Below are 16830 nucleotides of genomic sequence, written 5' to 3' on the forward strand. Positions count from 1 at the left end.
TATATATTTTGGATATTAACCCCTTATCAGATAAATCATTTAAGAATGTATTCTCGCATAAGGTAGGTTGCCTTTTTGTTCTGAAGATAGTGTCCTTTGCTGTACAGAAGCTTTTTAGTTTGATGTAGTCCCAATTATTTATTTTTATTTTGTTTCCCTTGCCTGAGGACATATGTCCAGAAAAAAATTGCTCATGTTTATTTATGTTCAAGAGATTTTTGCCCAGGTTTTCTTCTAAGAGCTTTATGGTTTCATGTCTTACATTCAGGTCTTTGATCCATTTTGTTTACTTTTGTGTATGGCATTTCATACACTTGAATGCAGCTGTCTGGTTTTCCCACCATTTATTGAAGAGACTGTCTTTTCCTCATTTGTATATTCATGGCTCCTTTCTTATATGTTAATTGACCATATATTCATGGGTTAATTTCTGGGCTATCAATTCTGTTCCATTGATCTGTGGGTCTGTTCTTGTATCAGTATTATACTGTTATTACTTAGCTTTGTAATATAGCTTGAAGTCAGGGAGTGTAATACTCCCAGCTTTGTTTTTTCTCAAGGATTGTTTTGGGTATTTGAGGTCTTTTGTGGTTCCATATGAATTTTAGGATTATTTATTTGCTCTATTTCATTGAAAATTGGCATTGGTATTTTGATAGGAATTGTACTGAATCTGTAAATTGCTTTGGGTAGGATGGCTATTTTGACAGTATTAATTCTTCCTATCCATGAGCATGGGATAGATTTCCATTTATTGGTGTCTTCTTTAATTTCTCTCATGAGTGTATTACAGTTTTCAGAATATAGGTCTTTTCACCTCCTTAGGCTTATTCCTAGATATTTTGTTCTTCTTGATGCAATTGTAAATAGAATTGTTTTCTTGATCTCTCTTTCTGCTAGTTTGTTGATAGTGTATAGGAATGCAACGGATTTCTGTACATTGATTTTGTATCCTGCCACTTTGCTTAATCCCATTATAAGTTTTAATAATTTTTTTGGTGGAGTCATTAGCACTTCCTATATATAGTATCATGTCATCTGCAAATAGAGAGTTTTACCTCTGCCTTATCAATTTGGATGCCTTTTATTTCTTTTGCTTATCTGATTACTAGGACTTCAAGTACTATGTTGAATGAAAGTGGTGAGAGTGGGCATCTTTGTCCTGTTCCTGATCTTGGATGAAAAGCTTTCAGGTTTTCACCATTGAGTATGATGTTAGCTGTGAGTTTGTCATATATGGCTTTTATTATGTTGAGGTTTGTTCCCTATATACCCACTTTGTTGCAAGTTTTTATCATGATTGGTTGTTGATTTTTGTCAAGTGCTTTTTCAGCATCTGTTGAGATAATATGTGGTTTTTATCCTTCCTTTTGTTGATGTGATTTATGGATAATGAACTATCCTTGCATCTTTGGAGTATATCTCACTTGGTCATGATGAATGATCCTTTTGATGTATTTTTCAATTTGGTTTGCTAATATTTTGTTGAGGATTTTTGTTCATCAGGGATATTCGTCTGTAGTTTTTTTTTTTGTATTGTCTTTGTCTGGTTTTGGTATTAGAGTAATACTGGCCTCATAGAATGAGTTTGGAAGTATTTCCTCCTCTTCTGTTTTTTGGAATATTTCAAGCAGGTTAAATATTAGCTTGTCTTTAAATGTTTAGTGAAATCACCTGTGAAACCATCTGGTTCTGGGTTTTTGTTTGTTGAGAGCTTTTTGATTACCAATTCAATTTCATTACCAGTAGTTGGTCTGTTCAGACTTTCTGTTTCTTCCTGGTCAGTTTTGGAAGATTGTATATTTCTAGGAATTAATCCATTTCTTCTAGGTTGTCTAGTTTAATGGCATTTAATTTTTCATAGAATTCTCTTATTATTCTTTGAATTACTGTGATGTCAGTTGTAACTTCTCCTTTTTCATTTCTGATTTTGTTAATTTCATCTGTTATTTTTTTTCTTAATAAGACTGGCTGAGAGTTTGGCTATTTTGTTTGTCTTCTGGAAGAACCAGCTCTTGGTTTCATTGATATTTTTCTGTTGTTAGTCTCTGTTTTATTTGTTTTTGCTCTGATCTTTATTATGTCCCTTCTTCTACTAATTTTGGGCTAGCTTTGTTCTTCTTTTTCTATTCCTTTAGTTGTAGTGTTAAACTGTTCATTTGAGCTTGTTCTTGTTTCTCAAGTAGTCCTGTTTTGCTATAAACTTCCCTCTGAGAACTGCTTCTTTTGTAGCATCCCACATATTTTGAACCATTGTGTTTCTGTTTTCATTTGTCTCCATGTACTGTTTGATCTCCTCTTTGATCTGTTCGTTACTTACAAACATGTTGTTTAGCCTACATATGTTGGTGTTTTTTCCCGTTTTTTCTTATAATTGATTTCTAGTTTCATGCTATTGAGGTCTGAGAAGATGCTTGATACAATTTTAGCCTTCTTACATTTGTTGAGACTTATTTTGTGTCCTAATATATAATCTGTTTTGGAGAAGATTCCATGTGCCCTTGAGAAAAATGTGTATTCTGTTGCTTTTGGGTAGAAAAGTTCTAAATATCTGTTAAGTCCATCTGGGCTAATGTATCATTCAAAGCCTTTATTTCCTTATTTATTTTCTGCCCAGACGTTCCATCCGCTGATGTTAGTGGGGTGTTAAAGTCCTACTATGATTGTATTGCTGGCAATTTCTCCTTTTAAGTCTGTTAATATTTGGTCTATATATTTAAGTGCACCTATGTTGGGAGCACAGGTGTTTATGATTGTTATAATCTCTTGTTGGACTGATCCCTTTATCATTATGTAATGTCTTTCTTTGTGTCTTGATACGTTCTTTGTTTTGAATTCAGTTTTGTATGATACAAGTATTGCATCTCCAACTTTTTTTCCATCCTTATTTTCATGGTACATCTTTTAATATCCTTTCAGTTTCTGTGTATGTCTTTAGCTTTGAAGTGTTTCTCTTATAGGCAGCAAATAGATGGTCTTGTTTTTTCATCCATTCAGTTACCCTATGTCTTTTGATTGGAGTGTTTAGGCCATTTACACTTAAAGTAATTATCAATATATATGTACTTACTACCATTTTGTTAAATATTTCCTGATTGTTTTTGCTGTTCTTTTCTGATCCTTTCTTCCTCTCTTCTCTTGTGCTTTATGACTTTCTTTAGTATTATGGTTGGGTTCCCTTTTCTTTCTCTTTTGTGTATCTCTTATAAGTTTTTGGTTTGTGGTTACCGTGGGGTTCTTATATGACAGCCTATGAATATGCCAATCTGTAATAAGCCAATGGTCGCTTAAGTTTGAATGCATTCTAACAGCAGTGCATTTCTTACTCCCCCTCTTCCCCATTTTATGTATATGTTTTACACCTTTTTATTAAGTGATTCCCTTAACTAATTTTTAGATTTTTATTGCCTTTGTTACTTTTGTCTTTTTGACCATCATACTAGTTTTCAAGTAATGATCTCCTACCTCTGCTGTATGTTGGCTATATCAATATAAATTTTTCCTCTTCTTAAATTTCTTGCTTCAATTAAGGATCTTTTCTTTCCTCTTAACAGATTTTCTTGAACATTTCTTGTAAGTCTGGCTTAGTAGTGCTGAACTCTTCTATCTTAGGTTTGTCTGTGATGATCATATTTATTTTTATCTCTCTTTTAATTCTGAATGATAACCTTGCTGGGTAGCATATTCTCGTATTCTCGGTTGGAGGTTTTTCCCATTCAACATTTTGAATATGTCATGACATTCCCTTCTGGCCTCTACAGTTTCTATAGAAATATCAGGTGATAACCTTACAGGGTTTCCCTTATGTGTAAGTTATTGCTTTTCTCTTGCTGTTTTTAGATTCTCTCTTTGTCCTTGATCTTTGATAGTTTGAATGTGATATGTTTTGTTGTGAATCTCCTTGGGTTCATCTTGTTAAGAGCTCTCTGTGCTTCCTGGACCTGGCCTGCTGTTTCCTTCCCCAGGTTAGGGAAGTTTTCAGCATTAATCATTTCAAATAGAATGTCTACTCCTTTCTCTCTCTCTCTCTTCTCCTTCTGGGACTCATATAATTTGGAATTTAGGATGTTTGATGTTGTCCCAGAGGTCTCTTACCCTATTCTCATTTCTTTTCTTTCTTCCTTCTGTTTTTCACTTGGAGTGTTTTCCATTACTTTATTTTCCAAGTCATTGATCTGTTCTACTGCATCCTCTATTTTTCTGTTCGTTCTCTCCAGTGTATTTTTTATTTTATCTGTTGAATTCTTCATCTCTGATTGATTCTTTTTTAGACTTTCTATCTCTTTATTGAAGTCTGCCTTGAATTCTGTTACTGTTTTCTCAAGTTTGGTGAGTATCTTTATAACCATTGCTTTTAAACTCTTAATCAGGTAGATTCTTTAACTTTGTTGCATTTAGTTTTTTTTTTTCCAGGATTTTTTTCTTATTGTTGTGTTTGGAACATGTCCTCTGTCCTCATTTTATGTGACTTCCCCTGCTTGTTTCTATGAATTAGTTGAAAGGGCTTACTCTCTGACTCTTGAAGGATTAGCCTTGTGTAGGAGAGTCCCCTGTGTAGCTTATGTGTGCCTTGTGGTTTTGGCAAGCTGGAGGCTGAGAATTGTGAGACAGGGTTTTCCTAGTGGTCTTGGGGGCCTTTGGAGGGGCTCCTGGGAGGACATCTGTGGGTTCTTCACTGGTGGGGAAAGGGTTGTGGGCCAGCAGTGGGTCAGGGGTGCACTGCATGTAACTCCTGGGTTGGTACCAGCTGAATTCCCTGCGTCCCCTCACCTGTCAGTCTATGTATGCTCTGGGCTATTTGGGATCACTCCAGGGAATTCCTGCATTGGTGGTGTGGAGTCAGGGTCCATGCACATTCTCCCTCGGCCCCTGTTGGTTCTGGGATGTTCTTAGGAAGTTTCTCATCAGTGCCTGCTGGTGGCCGGTATCAGACACCATGTGACCTCATGTTCCCCTGCATCCCTTGTGTGCTCTGAGCTGCTCTGTGGTGTTCCTGTGTCTGTGTCTTCTGGGTCCCATTCATGACCTGAGGTCAGGCCTGGCACTCGCATTCCTCAATGTGCTCTGGGGAGTTGCCTTAGTGGCACCAGCCTACAGATTTGCTCACCCTCTCTGTGAGCTGGGGAACTTTCCGGTCCTGCTGACAGGGGCTGGGCAGGTGGATAATAGCGAGCAATAAGGTGGGACTGCTGGATTGCACCCAGATCTTGCTCTCAGTCACACCAGAGTTGTGAAGAAGAAGTGCAAACAATGGTGCTGACCAGCTTCTTCAAACTCAGATTGCCTCAAGTGGTTTCTTTGCCAAGCAGTGGATGTTTAGTTCTGAAACTTAGGTTCTCTAGTACTTTAAACTGCTAGGCATTTTTCTTTCTCCTCAGGTCAGGGAGTCCATGTCTGGCTCTGTCAGTGATAACCCTTCTCCTGGCTATGCAGGGGCTGGGATTCCCAAGGTAACCATGTCTGTCTTTCCTGGTATTTTGGGTGAAAAAAATTTTTTTCTTTCCCAGGTTGAGGTTGTATAGAAAGTATTTACCTCAGTCTCCTTCTTCAGGGTGAAATAATCTGTATAGAGATATAGATGAGGGGTATAGGTAGGAGAAGGTGGATTCAGGCTTTCTCTACTGTGCTATCTTCTTCTAGATCTTCTTTTCATCATATGTTGTTAAAATAGCTGAGAGCTTATTTTTTGCTTTATACCCATTTAGCTTAAGTGTGAAAGAATTTGAACTCCTAGGCATATTTAGGGTTCTGATTGTTTTGTGAATTAGGAATCATAGTTGACCATTATGCCTATGAGTCATCAGATTTTAGCAAATCTTGATCAGGGTTTTTAAGTACACAACTGACCCTTGAACAACATATTACTGAACTGCATGAGTCCACTTATATGTGGGTTTTTTTTTCCACTAAATCTATTGGAAAATTTTTTGGAGAGTTGTGGCAGTTGAGAAAAATATTTTTTTCTCTCTTCATTGTAAGAATTTGGCATATAATACATATAACATACCACATATGTGTTAATTGTTTATAAAAGACTTTTGGTCAACAGTAGGCTGTTAGAAGTTAGGTTTTGAGGAATCAAAAGTCATATGCAGGTTTTTGACTTGGAGGGGGTCAGCATTCTTAACTCCTGCATTGTTCAAGGGTCAGCTGTATTTATGTATACACCTATACATGTCACATAGTTTATGATTGCATTTTTAAAAAAATTTATTTTATTTTGCTATCATTAATGTGCAGTTTAATGAACAACATTATGGTTACTAGACTCCCCCTATTTTCAAGTCCCCACCACATACCCCAATGCAGTCACTGTCCATCAGGGTAGTAAGATACTATAGAATCACTACTTCTCTTCTCTGTGTTATACTGCCTTCCCCATGTCCCTCCCCCTACATTATACATGCTAATCATAATGCCCCGTTTCCCCCCTTATCCCTCTCTTCCCACACATCCTCCCCAATCCCTTTCCCTTTGGTAACTGTTAGTCCATTCTTGGGTTCTGTGAGTCTGCTGCTGTTTTGTTCCTTCAGTTTTTGCTTTTTTTTTTTTTTTTTTATCACTTCTCAATTTCATGTTTTATTATTGTGGTAAATACATATATAACATAAAATTTGCCATTTTAAGTGTACAGTTCAATGGTATTGACATTAATTACATTCACAGTGTTGTGTAACCATCACTACTACCCATTTCCAAAACCCTTTCATCATCTCAAGCAGAGATTCGGTATTCAATAACTCTCTACGCTAATATACTTTTTGTCTCTATGAATATACCTATTCTAGATATTTATTTATTTATTTATTTTTATTTTGGTATCATTAATCTACAGTTACATGAAGAACGTTATGATTACTAGGCTCTCCCCTTCACCAAGTCCCCCCCACATACCCCTTCACAGTCACTGTCCATCAGCATAGTAAGATGCTGTAAAATCACTACTTGTCTTCTCGCTGTTGCACAGCCCTCCCTGTGCCCCTCCCACACACACTATACATGCCAATCGTAATGCCCCCTTTCTTTTTCCCTGCCCTTGTCCCCCTCCCTTCCCACCCATCCTCCCCAGTCCCTTTCCCTTTGGTAACTATTAGTCCATTCTTGGGTTCTGTGATTCTGCTGCTGTTTTGTTCCTTCAGTTTTCCTTTGTTCTTATACTCCACATATGAGTGAAATCATTTGGTACTTGTCTTTCTCCACCTGGCTTATTTCACTGAGCATAATACCCTCTAGCTCCATCCATGTTGTTGCAAATGGTAGGATCTGTTTTTTTCTTATGGCTGAATAATATTCCATTGTGTATATGTACCACATCTTCTTTATCCATTCATCTACTGATGGACACTTAGGTTGTTTCCATTTCTTGGCTATTTGCATTTTTTATATTTTATAGCTTTCTGTTTCCTTCCCTTCCAAGACTACAGAAATTAAAATTTGATAAATTAAAGCTATTAAAAATTAAATCACTAAAATGGGCTATAACTGGAACATGTAGGTAATAACAGATTTGAATTTTTTTTAGTAAATAAATTTTTTCTTTGGTATCATCTTCTTTCTTGAATGTTTTTCCCTAAGCACAGAATTAGTTAATCTTAGGACATTATAGCTGCAGTAGATCTTAAGCATCTGTTCTATTCTCTGTATTTTAGGGGTGAGGTAACTAAAACACAAGGACAATTCGTTTGTCCATTATTTAGACAGTTCATAACAGGACCTGAATGATAAACTAGATTTTTTACTATTTTTGAGGAAATAAACAAGCTTTGGCTAACCTTTTTATTATGCCAATACCCACTTTAAATTTAAGACTATATTATTTCTAGAAATATATATGGATGTGGATCTGATGACATTTTTAAATGATATTATTTCAGTGACCTGATAGAATAGTAGAAGTAAGTTCCTGGACATTTTCAATCCACCAGTTATCCAGATTCGGTGTGAGTTAAGTTATGACAATACTTTTGCATTTTGGTACATAGGCTGCTTACTAGGTTGAGTTAACAGGAGGTAATTTTTATTAAGCTGATTTAAGCCATGAAAAGCCCCACATTCTCTGGTTGTTAGTTCTTGACAACCTAAATGTGAGGATTCACTATTTTCCAAAGGAAAAGGTTTAATCAATAAATGTTTATTAAGGAGAACAGAAGGAACAAGATTTTTTTTTGAAGTTCAGTCTTTTTCTTTTGGTTTTTCCTTATTGAATCTAAGAAGTTATTTATGTATTTAAAAAAGTCATTCAGGTGGACTCTTGGATTCTCTTAAATAGAAAAGTGAAAAAAGTTTCTAAATCATGAATATTCTAAACTTCTTGTTTTCTTTGTGATATTTTTCTATGACTCCTATTTTAATTAAATTGGATTATACAAAATAGTACCTTGTATTCTGTGAGTTTTTAGTTTCTTTGTTTTTTAAGCAGGGAGTTCTGTTGGGGGGGGCAGTAATTAATATAATGAGTTGGCAAAGAAGAAAATGGTTAAAGATATGGAAGAATGTAGGCAATCTGAAGTTAGTACTGGTGTAACTCCTAGTTATAGTTGCCTAACATTAGCTAAATTGAATTATTTGTCTTTAGTCAGTTATGTTCATATATTAAGCTTCTAATGACTCTCCTAAACTTTTTAAAGCCTCTCAGTTTGACTTAGTCTGAAATTTCATCTGTTGGTTTTCTTTTTAAATTACATTCTCTTAGCTATAGCTTGTGCTTTGGGATGGCAAGTTAGTAATTGCCTTTTGTTTTATTTCAGATCCCTGCATGTCACTGAGTCCACCATGCTTCACAGAAGAAGATCGATTTAGTCTGGAAGCTCTTCAAACAATACATAAACAAATGGATGATGACAAAGATGGTGGAATTGAAGTAGATGAAAGTGATGAAGTAGGTGGAAAAACTTTTTGCCTGGTATTCTCTTAAAATAGAATGCCTGAGTTTTTAGTCTTAAATTTTCCCATTATTCTTCATATGACTCAACTCCATCTCCCACATCTTTGGTTTTTCTCTTTACATATTAATTGAATCCCTTGTATTTATGTGGTTTTCCTTTTTTCATTTTTTTATGTATATCAAGTCTTCCCAGGTTTTTAGGAATGCTCAGTAATCCTCAGTCTTATGATCTTTGATTTTTCTATCTTTTATCCTATTCTGACTATATCAGTTAACTATTCCTGTTTTACAAACCACCACAAAATTTAGCGGCTTAAAATGACAACAGTTTATTATATCTCCTGATTCTCTGGGCTGGGACTCTTTCTGTTCACTTATATATGGTTGAGTTCTCTATGGCAGTTGCATTTAGTTGGGAGCTCTGTGGGGCTGGAATATCTAAGATGGCCTCTTACCCTTCAGAGTCTTTCACAGTGTGGCCTGTTGTCATTCAGGAGTCTTAACAGAAGCTTCCTTACAGCATGGCAGCTGGCTTCCAGGTGGCAGTGCTGCAAGAAAATAAATACTCATGTGAAAATTCTTAACCATGCCTCTGCTTGCTGATGCCTGTTAATATCAAATTGGCTTAAAGCAAGGTACTTGGCTAAGCTCTGTATGAGAGAGGATTATACAGGGACATGAATACCAACAGATGTGATTTATGGAGGGTCACCAAGGTAATAATCTACTGAATCCACTGTACAAATAATGCTTTATTTCTTAAGTATTCATATCTTCCCCCTGGTATGGTATCCCTCTTAGTTTCTCTGTGGAAATTAATTTATTTGTATGTGGTTTCATTCTAACCCAATCCCCTGGTCATTTTTTAGGCCTGTTCAACCTCTTTGTTGTATTTGTTACAGTTCAGTTGAGATGCTTCTCTTTTAGATTATATGATGGTAAGTTATAGTATTTTCTACATTACTATCTTATATAACAGTGATATCCTCTAATCACATTGTTATTTAATAGTAACATTCTCTAGAAACAATTCTTAACCTGCTATATAAAAGTTACCTTGAGAATGCCCATCTTTTTTAAGTTACTCCTGATTCTTCCATCTTTAAGCCAGTTCGAAGTCCTGAGCCACATATATATTGCTTTCTGCTTGACGTCTTTAGGACTCTTATTATTGCTTATAATTTAGTTAATTTAAAACAAAATCCCAGCTCTCCTCTTTGAAATCTTGCACTGTTTGATGTTACTTCTGGACCAACTTCTCAGTTCTTAATCTTCTAAATCAGAAGTTGGCAGAATTTTTCTGTAGAGGCCCAACTTAGAAATGTAATCCTCCCAAAAATATTTTGAAGTCCTAACTTCCAATACCTCAGAATGTGACCTTATTTAGAAATAGGGTTATTTTGGGTATAATTAGTTAAGATGAGGATATACTGGAGTAGTGTGGAGCCTTCCATCAATATTAGTTGTATCCTTGTTAGTCACAAGTCTGGGGTCATGTGTACTTCTGACTGACTGTAAGTTTTGGGTTCCCGTGAATCCCTCTTCAGCTTTGATAATTTCCTGAAACAGCTCATAGGACTCAGGAAAATACTTTACTTATGTTTTTACTGGTTTATTATAATGGATACAACTCTGGCCAGCTGAGTGGAAGAGATGCATAGGACAAGGTATGGTAGGACAGGGACACAGCTTCCGTGCCCTCTTTGGCATGCAACCTTCTTAGTACCTCCCAGCACTTCGATATGTTCACCAGCCTTGAATATCAAAGTTTAAGAGTTTCTATGGATCTGTTTCCCCAGAGGTCAGGTGGGTAGGACTGGAATTTTCAATCCTGTAATCACTTGGTCTTCCTGGTGACTAGCCCCATCCCGAGGATCTAGGAGCCTTTCCCTAGGTTATCTTATTAGTATGAATTTAGGTGTGATCAAAAGGGGCAAAAGTTATTTTCCTAATACTCAGGAAATTCCAAAAGTTTTAAGACCTCTGTGCCAGGAACTAGGGTTAAAGACCAAATTTATTTCCTTTTATATGACAAATATAAATATATTTAAATCTGAAAAAAATAGCAAAAATATGCATTTTCTTAGTCATTAAAAATATATTTAATGGAAAGATTTGTTAAAATTGTGTATGATATATAGGCAGAGAGGTTTCAAGTAAGCTTATGCAGATATTTGTCAGCCTATTTGAATGTATTTGATTGCATAATAGTTCCTAGAATTACAAGTTATTTTAATCTTTTCACCTCATCATTAGATATTAAATGTTCAAATGTTGAAGCGTTATCATTATCACCTTGTCAAAGTAAGCATGTATGTGTGTGTGTGTGTGTGTGTGTGTGTGTGTGTGTATGGCATGGTTATGTAATTTATATTTCAGTGGAGTGCTTATTGAATCTTTTTAAATTTCAGTGGAATTCCAAACATTTTATAATATAAGTTAGAATTAAAAACTTTGTTAAAAAGCAAAACTTATGTTAAAAGAACTTATAATTCTATCCTCATGATAGATGAACTTTAATGTTTAAAAATATAAGATATTTTTATATTCTAATATTAATATTAGAATATTAACAAATATAATATGCCTCTATATTATTACATAAATAACTTAGAAATCCACTGCCCACTATGGTAACTACTAGCCACTATTTAGCTGTTGAGCACTTAAAATTGAGTTGTGTTATAAGTTTAAAATATACTTAAAACTTTAAATATTTATATGAGAAAAATAATGTAAAATACCTAACTTTAGAATATTGATGACATATTGGAAATGATAGTATTATGGACATACTGGGTTACATGAAATATGTAAAATAAATTTCACTTGTTTCATTTTACTTTTTAATCTGATTTCTAGAAAATTTAATATCTCGTATATAGATCACCCACATTGGACAGCACTGATCTAAAGACTATGGTGAATGTAAGCTTTGGTGTCTTCAGTTCAGTGTAGCTACATCTGTATTTCTTGTTAAAGTGCCTCTTTTTTAAAAGATGTAAATTGTAATACTGTTATGGGTCTTTAGCCACCATCATTAAGAAACTTTATGAGTTTAATAAGAAACCTTTGTTAAAATTTTAAAAATACTTTTGTGATTTTTGGTTTGAAATGTTGCTTGTTTTAAAATTGAGAAAAATATTTACCATGAAAATTGCTGGTTGAAAATTTTCTTTATAGTGTCCTCTTTTTGTTTTTTGTTTTTGTCACAGGAGAAAGCATTTACTTTTCTCGTTTATTCACTGATTTAATATTGAGCTGATATTTGCAAGTTTATTATATCTGGATACTCAAATAGATCTTGGAATATATCAGGAACAAACCAGACAAAATCTCATATGAATCTTTAAGCCTTTAAGTTAACATTCTGTTGGGGCTTGTGGAAAAGGCAGACTAAACAAAAAACTAAATAAGCAGGGTAAGAGGGATCAGGACAGGTAGGCAATGGATGGCCATAATTTTAAATAGGGTGGTCATCGCAGACCTCATTAAGAAGGTAACACTTAAAGTGTATACTGTATGCAGTATTTAGGCAAGGAAGAGAATAAATATTGGGCTATTTTTTGGAGCTACTCTAAAACTGAAATTAGAGGACTAGGGGTATTTCAGATTAGGAACAGGATATAAAGCTTTTGCTCACTACCTCAGTGTCTGACCCAAGATTAAATATCAATATATACCGAGTCTGTGACCTGCTTAGACTGAGTTGTTGATTACAGTCAATTTTGCATGTTCTGTCAATATTGAAGATATTTTGGAAAGCATAATTACTTGATTAACAAATAATTTAAATAAGAGAAATGAATGGTTTTGTTGCTCTGAGCACAGAAGTAAGAAGCAATGAGAATTCACCTTGTTAATTGCCTACTTTGTGCCTGAAAAATAGTTTCTAATGTGTATTAATTGTGTTTTCTGTTTTTACTTTTCCCTTTTGCTTTTCAGTTTTTAAAAATTCCTTCCCTTTTTTTCCCTTTTTTATTCATTCTTCCCTTTCATCAATGTCAGTTGGAATAGGCAGTTTTAGAATTTTTGTTCTTATCAGTTGGTTTGATATATATGAGATCAACTTTAAGACAAGTTATGTGAAAAGTCTGGTTGTACTTGTGTATTTCAGTTTTTCTTAACATTAGCCATTCTGCCTAAAAGACACCTTTTTCATCATTTGTCTATACACCTCCTAGAAAATTTAGTTAACCACACAGTGTATCTGTCTGATACAAGGAGGGTCACAAAAATAGACAAAGTATGTTAGAAAAAAATAGTAGAAAATACATGTTGAAATAGGATCAGTGAGTTTTGAATTATGTGGAGTACTATTCTAAGAAATAAGAATAAATGCATTTTTTCTAAAGATTTCTGAGTTAAAATTTGAACTTATGTATTAGTTATCTATTGCTGTATAACAAATTACCCCCAAAATTGGTGGCTTACAGAAATGCATGTTTATCAAATCATGGTTTCTTTGGTCCAGAAATCCAGGTGTATCATGGCTGGGTCTTCTGGCTCTGGGTGTCTTACAAGGCTGCAATTAAGATGTCATCCAGTATTGCAGTCATCTCAAGGTCTGCTTTGGAGAGGTTCTACCTCAAGGTCTACTTGGCCCCACAGGTCCTCACTAGCTATTGGTTGGATATACCCATTGCCTACCACATGGCTATCCCTGTAGGGCAGCTCATAACATGGCAGTAAGCTTCCCTCAGAGTGAGAAGGAGCTCAGAGAGAGAGAGAGAGAAAGAAAAAGAGACAGAGACAGAGAGAAGAGCCAGCAACACGGAAGTTAGAGTCTTTCTGTAACCTAATCTTGGAAGTAACAGACATCACATTTTGCTGTATTCTGTTTTTTAGAAGTGAGTCACTGTGTCCAGCTGATACTTAAGGGGAGGCAGTTAGACAGGGCATGAATATGAGGACAGTGGAGAGGCTGTTTACCATGGTTTATTTCTATACTCTGGAAATTAGATATTTGATGGGAAATTCTCAAGCCATGAAATTATGAAGTATCAAAACAGTAAAGTTACATAACTTTCTTCAAAAGGCTTCATTTTGGAAGCCACCCACAGTAAGACTTTTCATGTTTGTCTTTGTAGTAGAGTATGTCTAGAATTTTAAAACATGGTATGTCTGATTAAAATTACTATTAAGTAGGCTTTGCATGTATAATTATATGCACAAATATGTCATATAACTTATTTGCCTGAAGGATCACTAGACAGTTACCTGACAGAACACACAGGGCAGAGGTAGGTACTAAGGTGACCAGAGTAGGTACTAAGGAATTCTTGCTGTCTGTTAAATTATAGTTATTGAGGTATTTTCCTGTATGCTAAAATTTTCATAGTTTCATTGTTCAATTAGTTAATAACTTGATGCCATAAAAACAGACTTTCTTTCTTTCGGAAAATAATAACAAGAAGCATACAATTATAGTAGTAGAGAATGTTAAAAAGTATTCCATAGAAGAAAGTGTTAAATGGCCAAACTTGGAAATGATGGGTTAATATACTTTTGTTCCTATAGGACTTCTCAAACATATTTATGGATTTACATACTAAAATAATAGAAAATATTTATTGAGCATTTACTGCTCTACATTATAAGTCCTTTGTATGTACTATAGTATGGACTCCTCATAGCAACCCTATCAGCTAGGAACATACTATTACTGCTGTACTTGCAGATAAGGAAATAGGCTAATGGGGGTTAGGCAATATGCCCATGGGTCACAGCTTATAAGTGATTGAATTGGGGATTTGAAGCTAGACTGAACTCTTGTTCTTGATATCTAGGGTGTGTTGCTTTTCTATGTTAATATATATCTTAATCTCCATCATTATGCCCTCCCTGATATAATTTATAAATAAATAGCTATATATAAGTAGTGTGTGCATATATATATATATATATAATATTTAATATATAAACATGCATACTAATACTAATGTTATGTTTTTAAAAATATTCACAAAATATAAAAATGAGATAAAATTAAATATAAATGGAAGTTTTCATATTTTCCTTCTCTCAAGTGAATTAGATTGTATGTACTTGTGCAGTCTGGGCAATAGAATTTGGAGATCACTGAATTGTAAAGCAAGGTCTGTTGTAAATCACATAGACTTCACTCTAGTTTATAAGAACAAACAACTGTGAGAATTTTTCTAAAAAGCAAGCTTCAGAGATACTCCTAATGTTAATATTTATTCTTTAATTTCCATTGTTCAATATAGGTCTCTTACCTATATTGCAGATCAGTTCCTGATAATATGGTGACCACTCTACTTTTCATGATTGAAATTAGCACATATACTTGTGATACCTCTAAGAAATAGTATTGTAAGAATGGAGCAAAACTCACTCACTTGTACTGATTTAGAAAAGGCAGGGAATGACTGAAGTAGAAAATTTGGGTATCATTTTGAAGAAAAGACATCATTAAAATCTACACTTTATTTCCTTTGGGAAATATCTTTTTCTATAAATTTGCCACTTTCTGTTTTAGCTGCAAATTCTATTAATTTTTATTAGGAGTGTACCTAATTGATTTGTAGAGATCCTAGAAGAGAAGTGATGATTTTGAACACCCTAAATAGGAGTCTGTGGAAGAAACTATTTAAATTCCTTTATCTTCTCTTATCTAGGAGGATGTCATCTCTTGATATTCAGTGCACCAAAATCTGTCAAGCACAACTGTCTTCTTGAATAGAAGAACTGTATTCTATATGCATATCTTATTTGCTTACCTCTTCTCTGTTCACATATTCTTAACTATAGTTTGAACTACCCAAAATAATGAGACTGTGTATGTGGTTTGGAAGCAAGGTAGAAAAAGGTTTGGGATATTCCTCTACTTTTCATTTAGCCTACAGAATGAGGAAGGAAAGGTTATAAGCCCATAGGACAAAGTGGATCTCTGCAGCCAAATCTTTGGGCCTCAGGGAGAAAAGTGGATAATAAAGGAGTTGGTGCAGTTTTGAAAGAGTGCTCTAAGAAATACATCAAAGTCGGCTCCCTGATCAAGCAACAGCTTGCGAAAATGCAAATTCTTGGGCCTCATTGTAGCCCTACTGAGTCAGAAACTTAGGGACTGGTCTAGAAATCTGTGTTTTAACAAGTCCTCTGGTGATTTTGATGCCCACTTTGTAGTTTAATAAATCTTATGGTTGTTTTACACTGTACTTTTGTAACAGTTTTTATAATCTCAGATGCGTATTTGTCTGTTGTGGTGGTCTTGCAAAAGACATTGTTTCCTGCCCCCTGTACTTTATGATTTCACCTTGACCAATTCTACCTTAAAAATGTCTTAGTATGTTCTACAGAATGTTATTGACATGTGATTACTATAATGTAGCGTTGTTCATGTATTTTTCTGGGGAGAGAATCCTTTGATTTTGTTAAAAATAAGATGGTTCTCTAACTAGAATACTTAAGAAATATTCTATAAATTATTGAGAGAGATTGTAAGATCTTAACAGATAACTATTTTCTAGTTATACGTAGAATATTTCTTAAGTTCTGAATTCTTACCCTGCTTTAGCATTTATTTAGTTGAACACCCAGGCTCTTAGATCTTGCCTTTATAATTGTAGTATCTATTTACTATACTTCCTCTATCTCTTGCTGTTCAATTCATTTACCAACTGCTACTGTTATCTTTGTTTATAATATTTGATAAGAGCTAATATTCCCAGAGTGTTTCTATTTGCATATCTTATTGTCCCTCAAAGCAACCACCATAGAAACTAGAAGACTTTCTCTTACCCTACCATTTCTTACCATCCAGACTGTCTCGCCTCTGCCCCCTCAAACGCTGATTTGCTATAATGAGTTCCCTCTTCTGAATGCTTCCTTAGCCACAGGTCATTTGAGAAGGACCACTGGTACTATATAGTTCCATATAATACACATACGGAGTATATTATAATTCAGTTACATGTGGAGGTTTT

The 16830-nt window shown here is 34.8% G+C and overlaps 1 protein-coding gene across 2 annotated transcripts in view; it reads left to right on the forward strand.

The window, feature by feature from the left end:
• Nucleotides 1–16830, forward strand: part of STIM2 (stromal interaction molecule 2) — a 182743-nt gene that overhangs the window by 70668 nt on the left and 95245 nt on the right. For both annotated transcript variants that reach the window (XM_036900554.2, XM_036900555.2), the window contains exon 2: nt 8748–8878. In XM_036900554.2, coding sequence (XP_036756449.2) covers nt 8748–8878 — 131 coding nt within the window. The remainder of the gene's footprint in view (nt 1–8747; nt 8879–16830) is intronic.

This window comes from Manis pentadactyla, chromosome 5 (assembly GCF_030020395.1).
Source record: "Manis pentadactyla isolate mManPen7 chromosome 5, mManPen7.hap1, whole genome shotgun sequence".
NCBI classification, from domain to species: Eukaryota; Metazoa; Chordata; class Mammalia; order Pholidota; family Manidae; genus Manis; species Manis pentadactyla.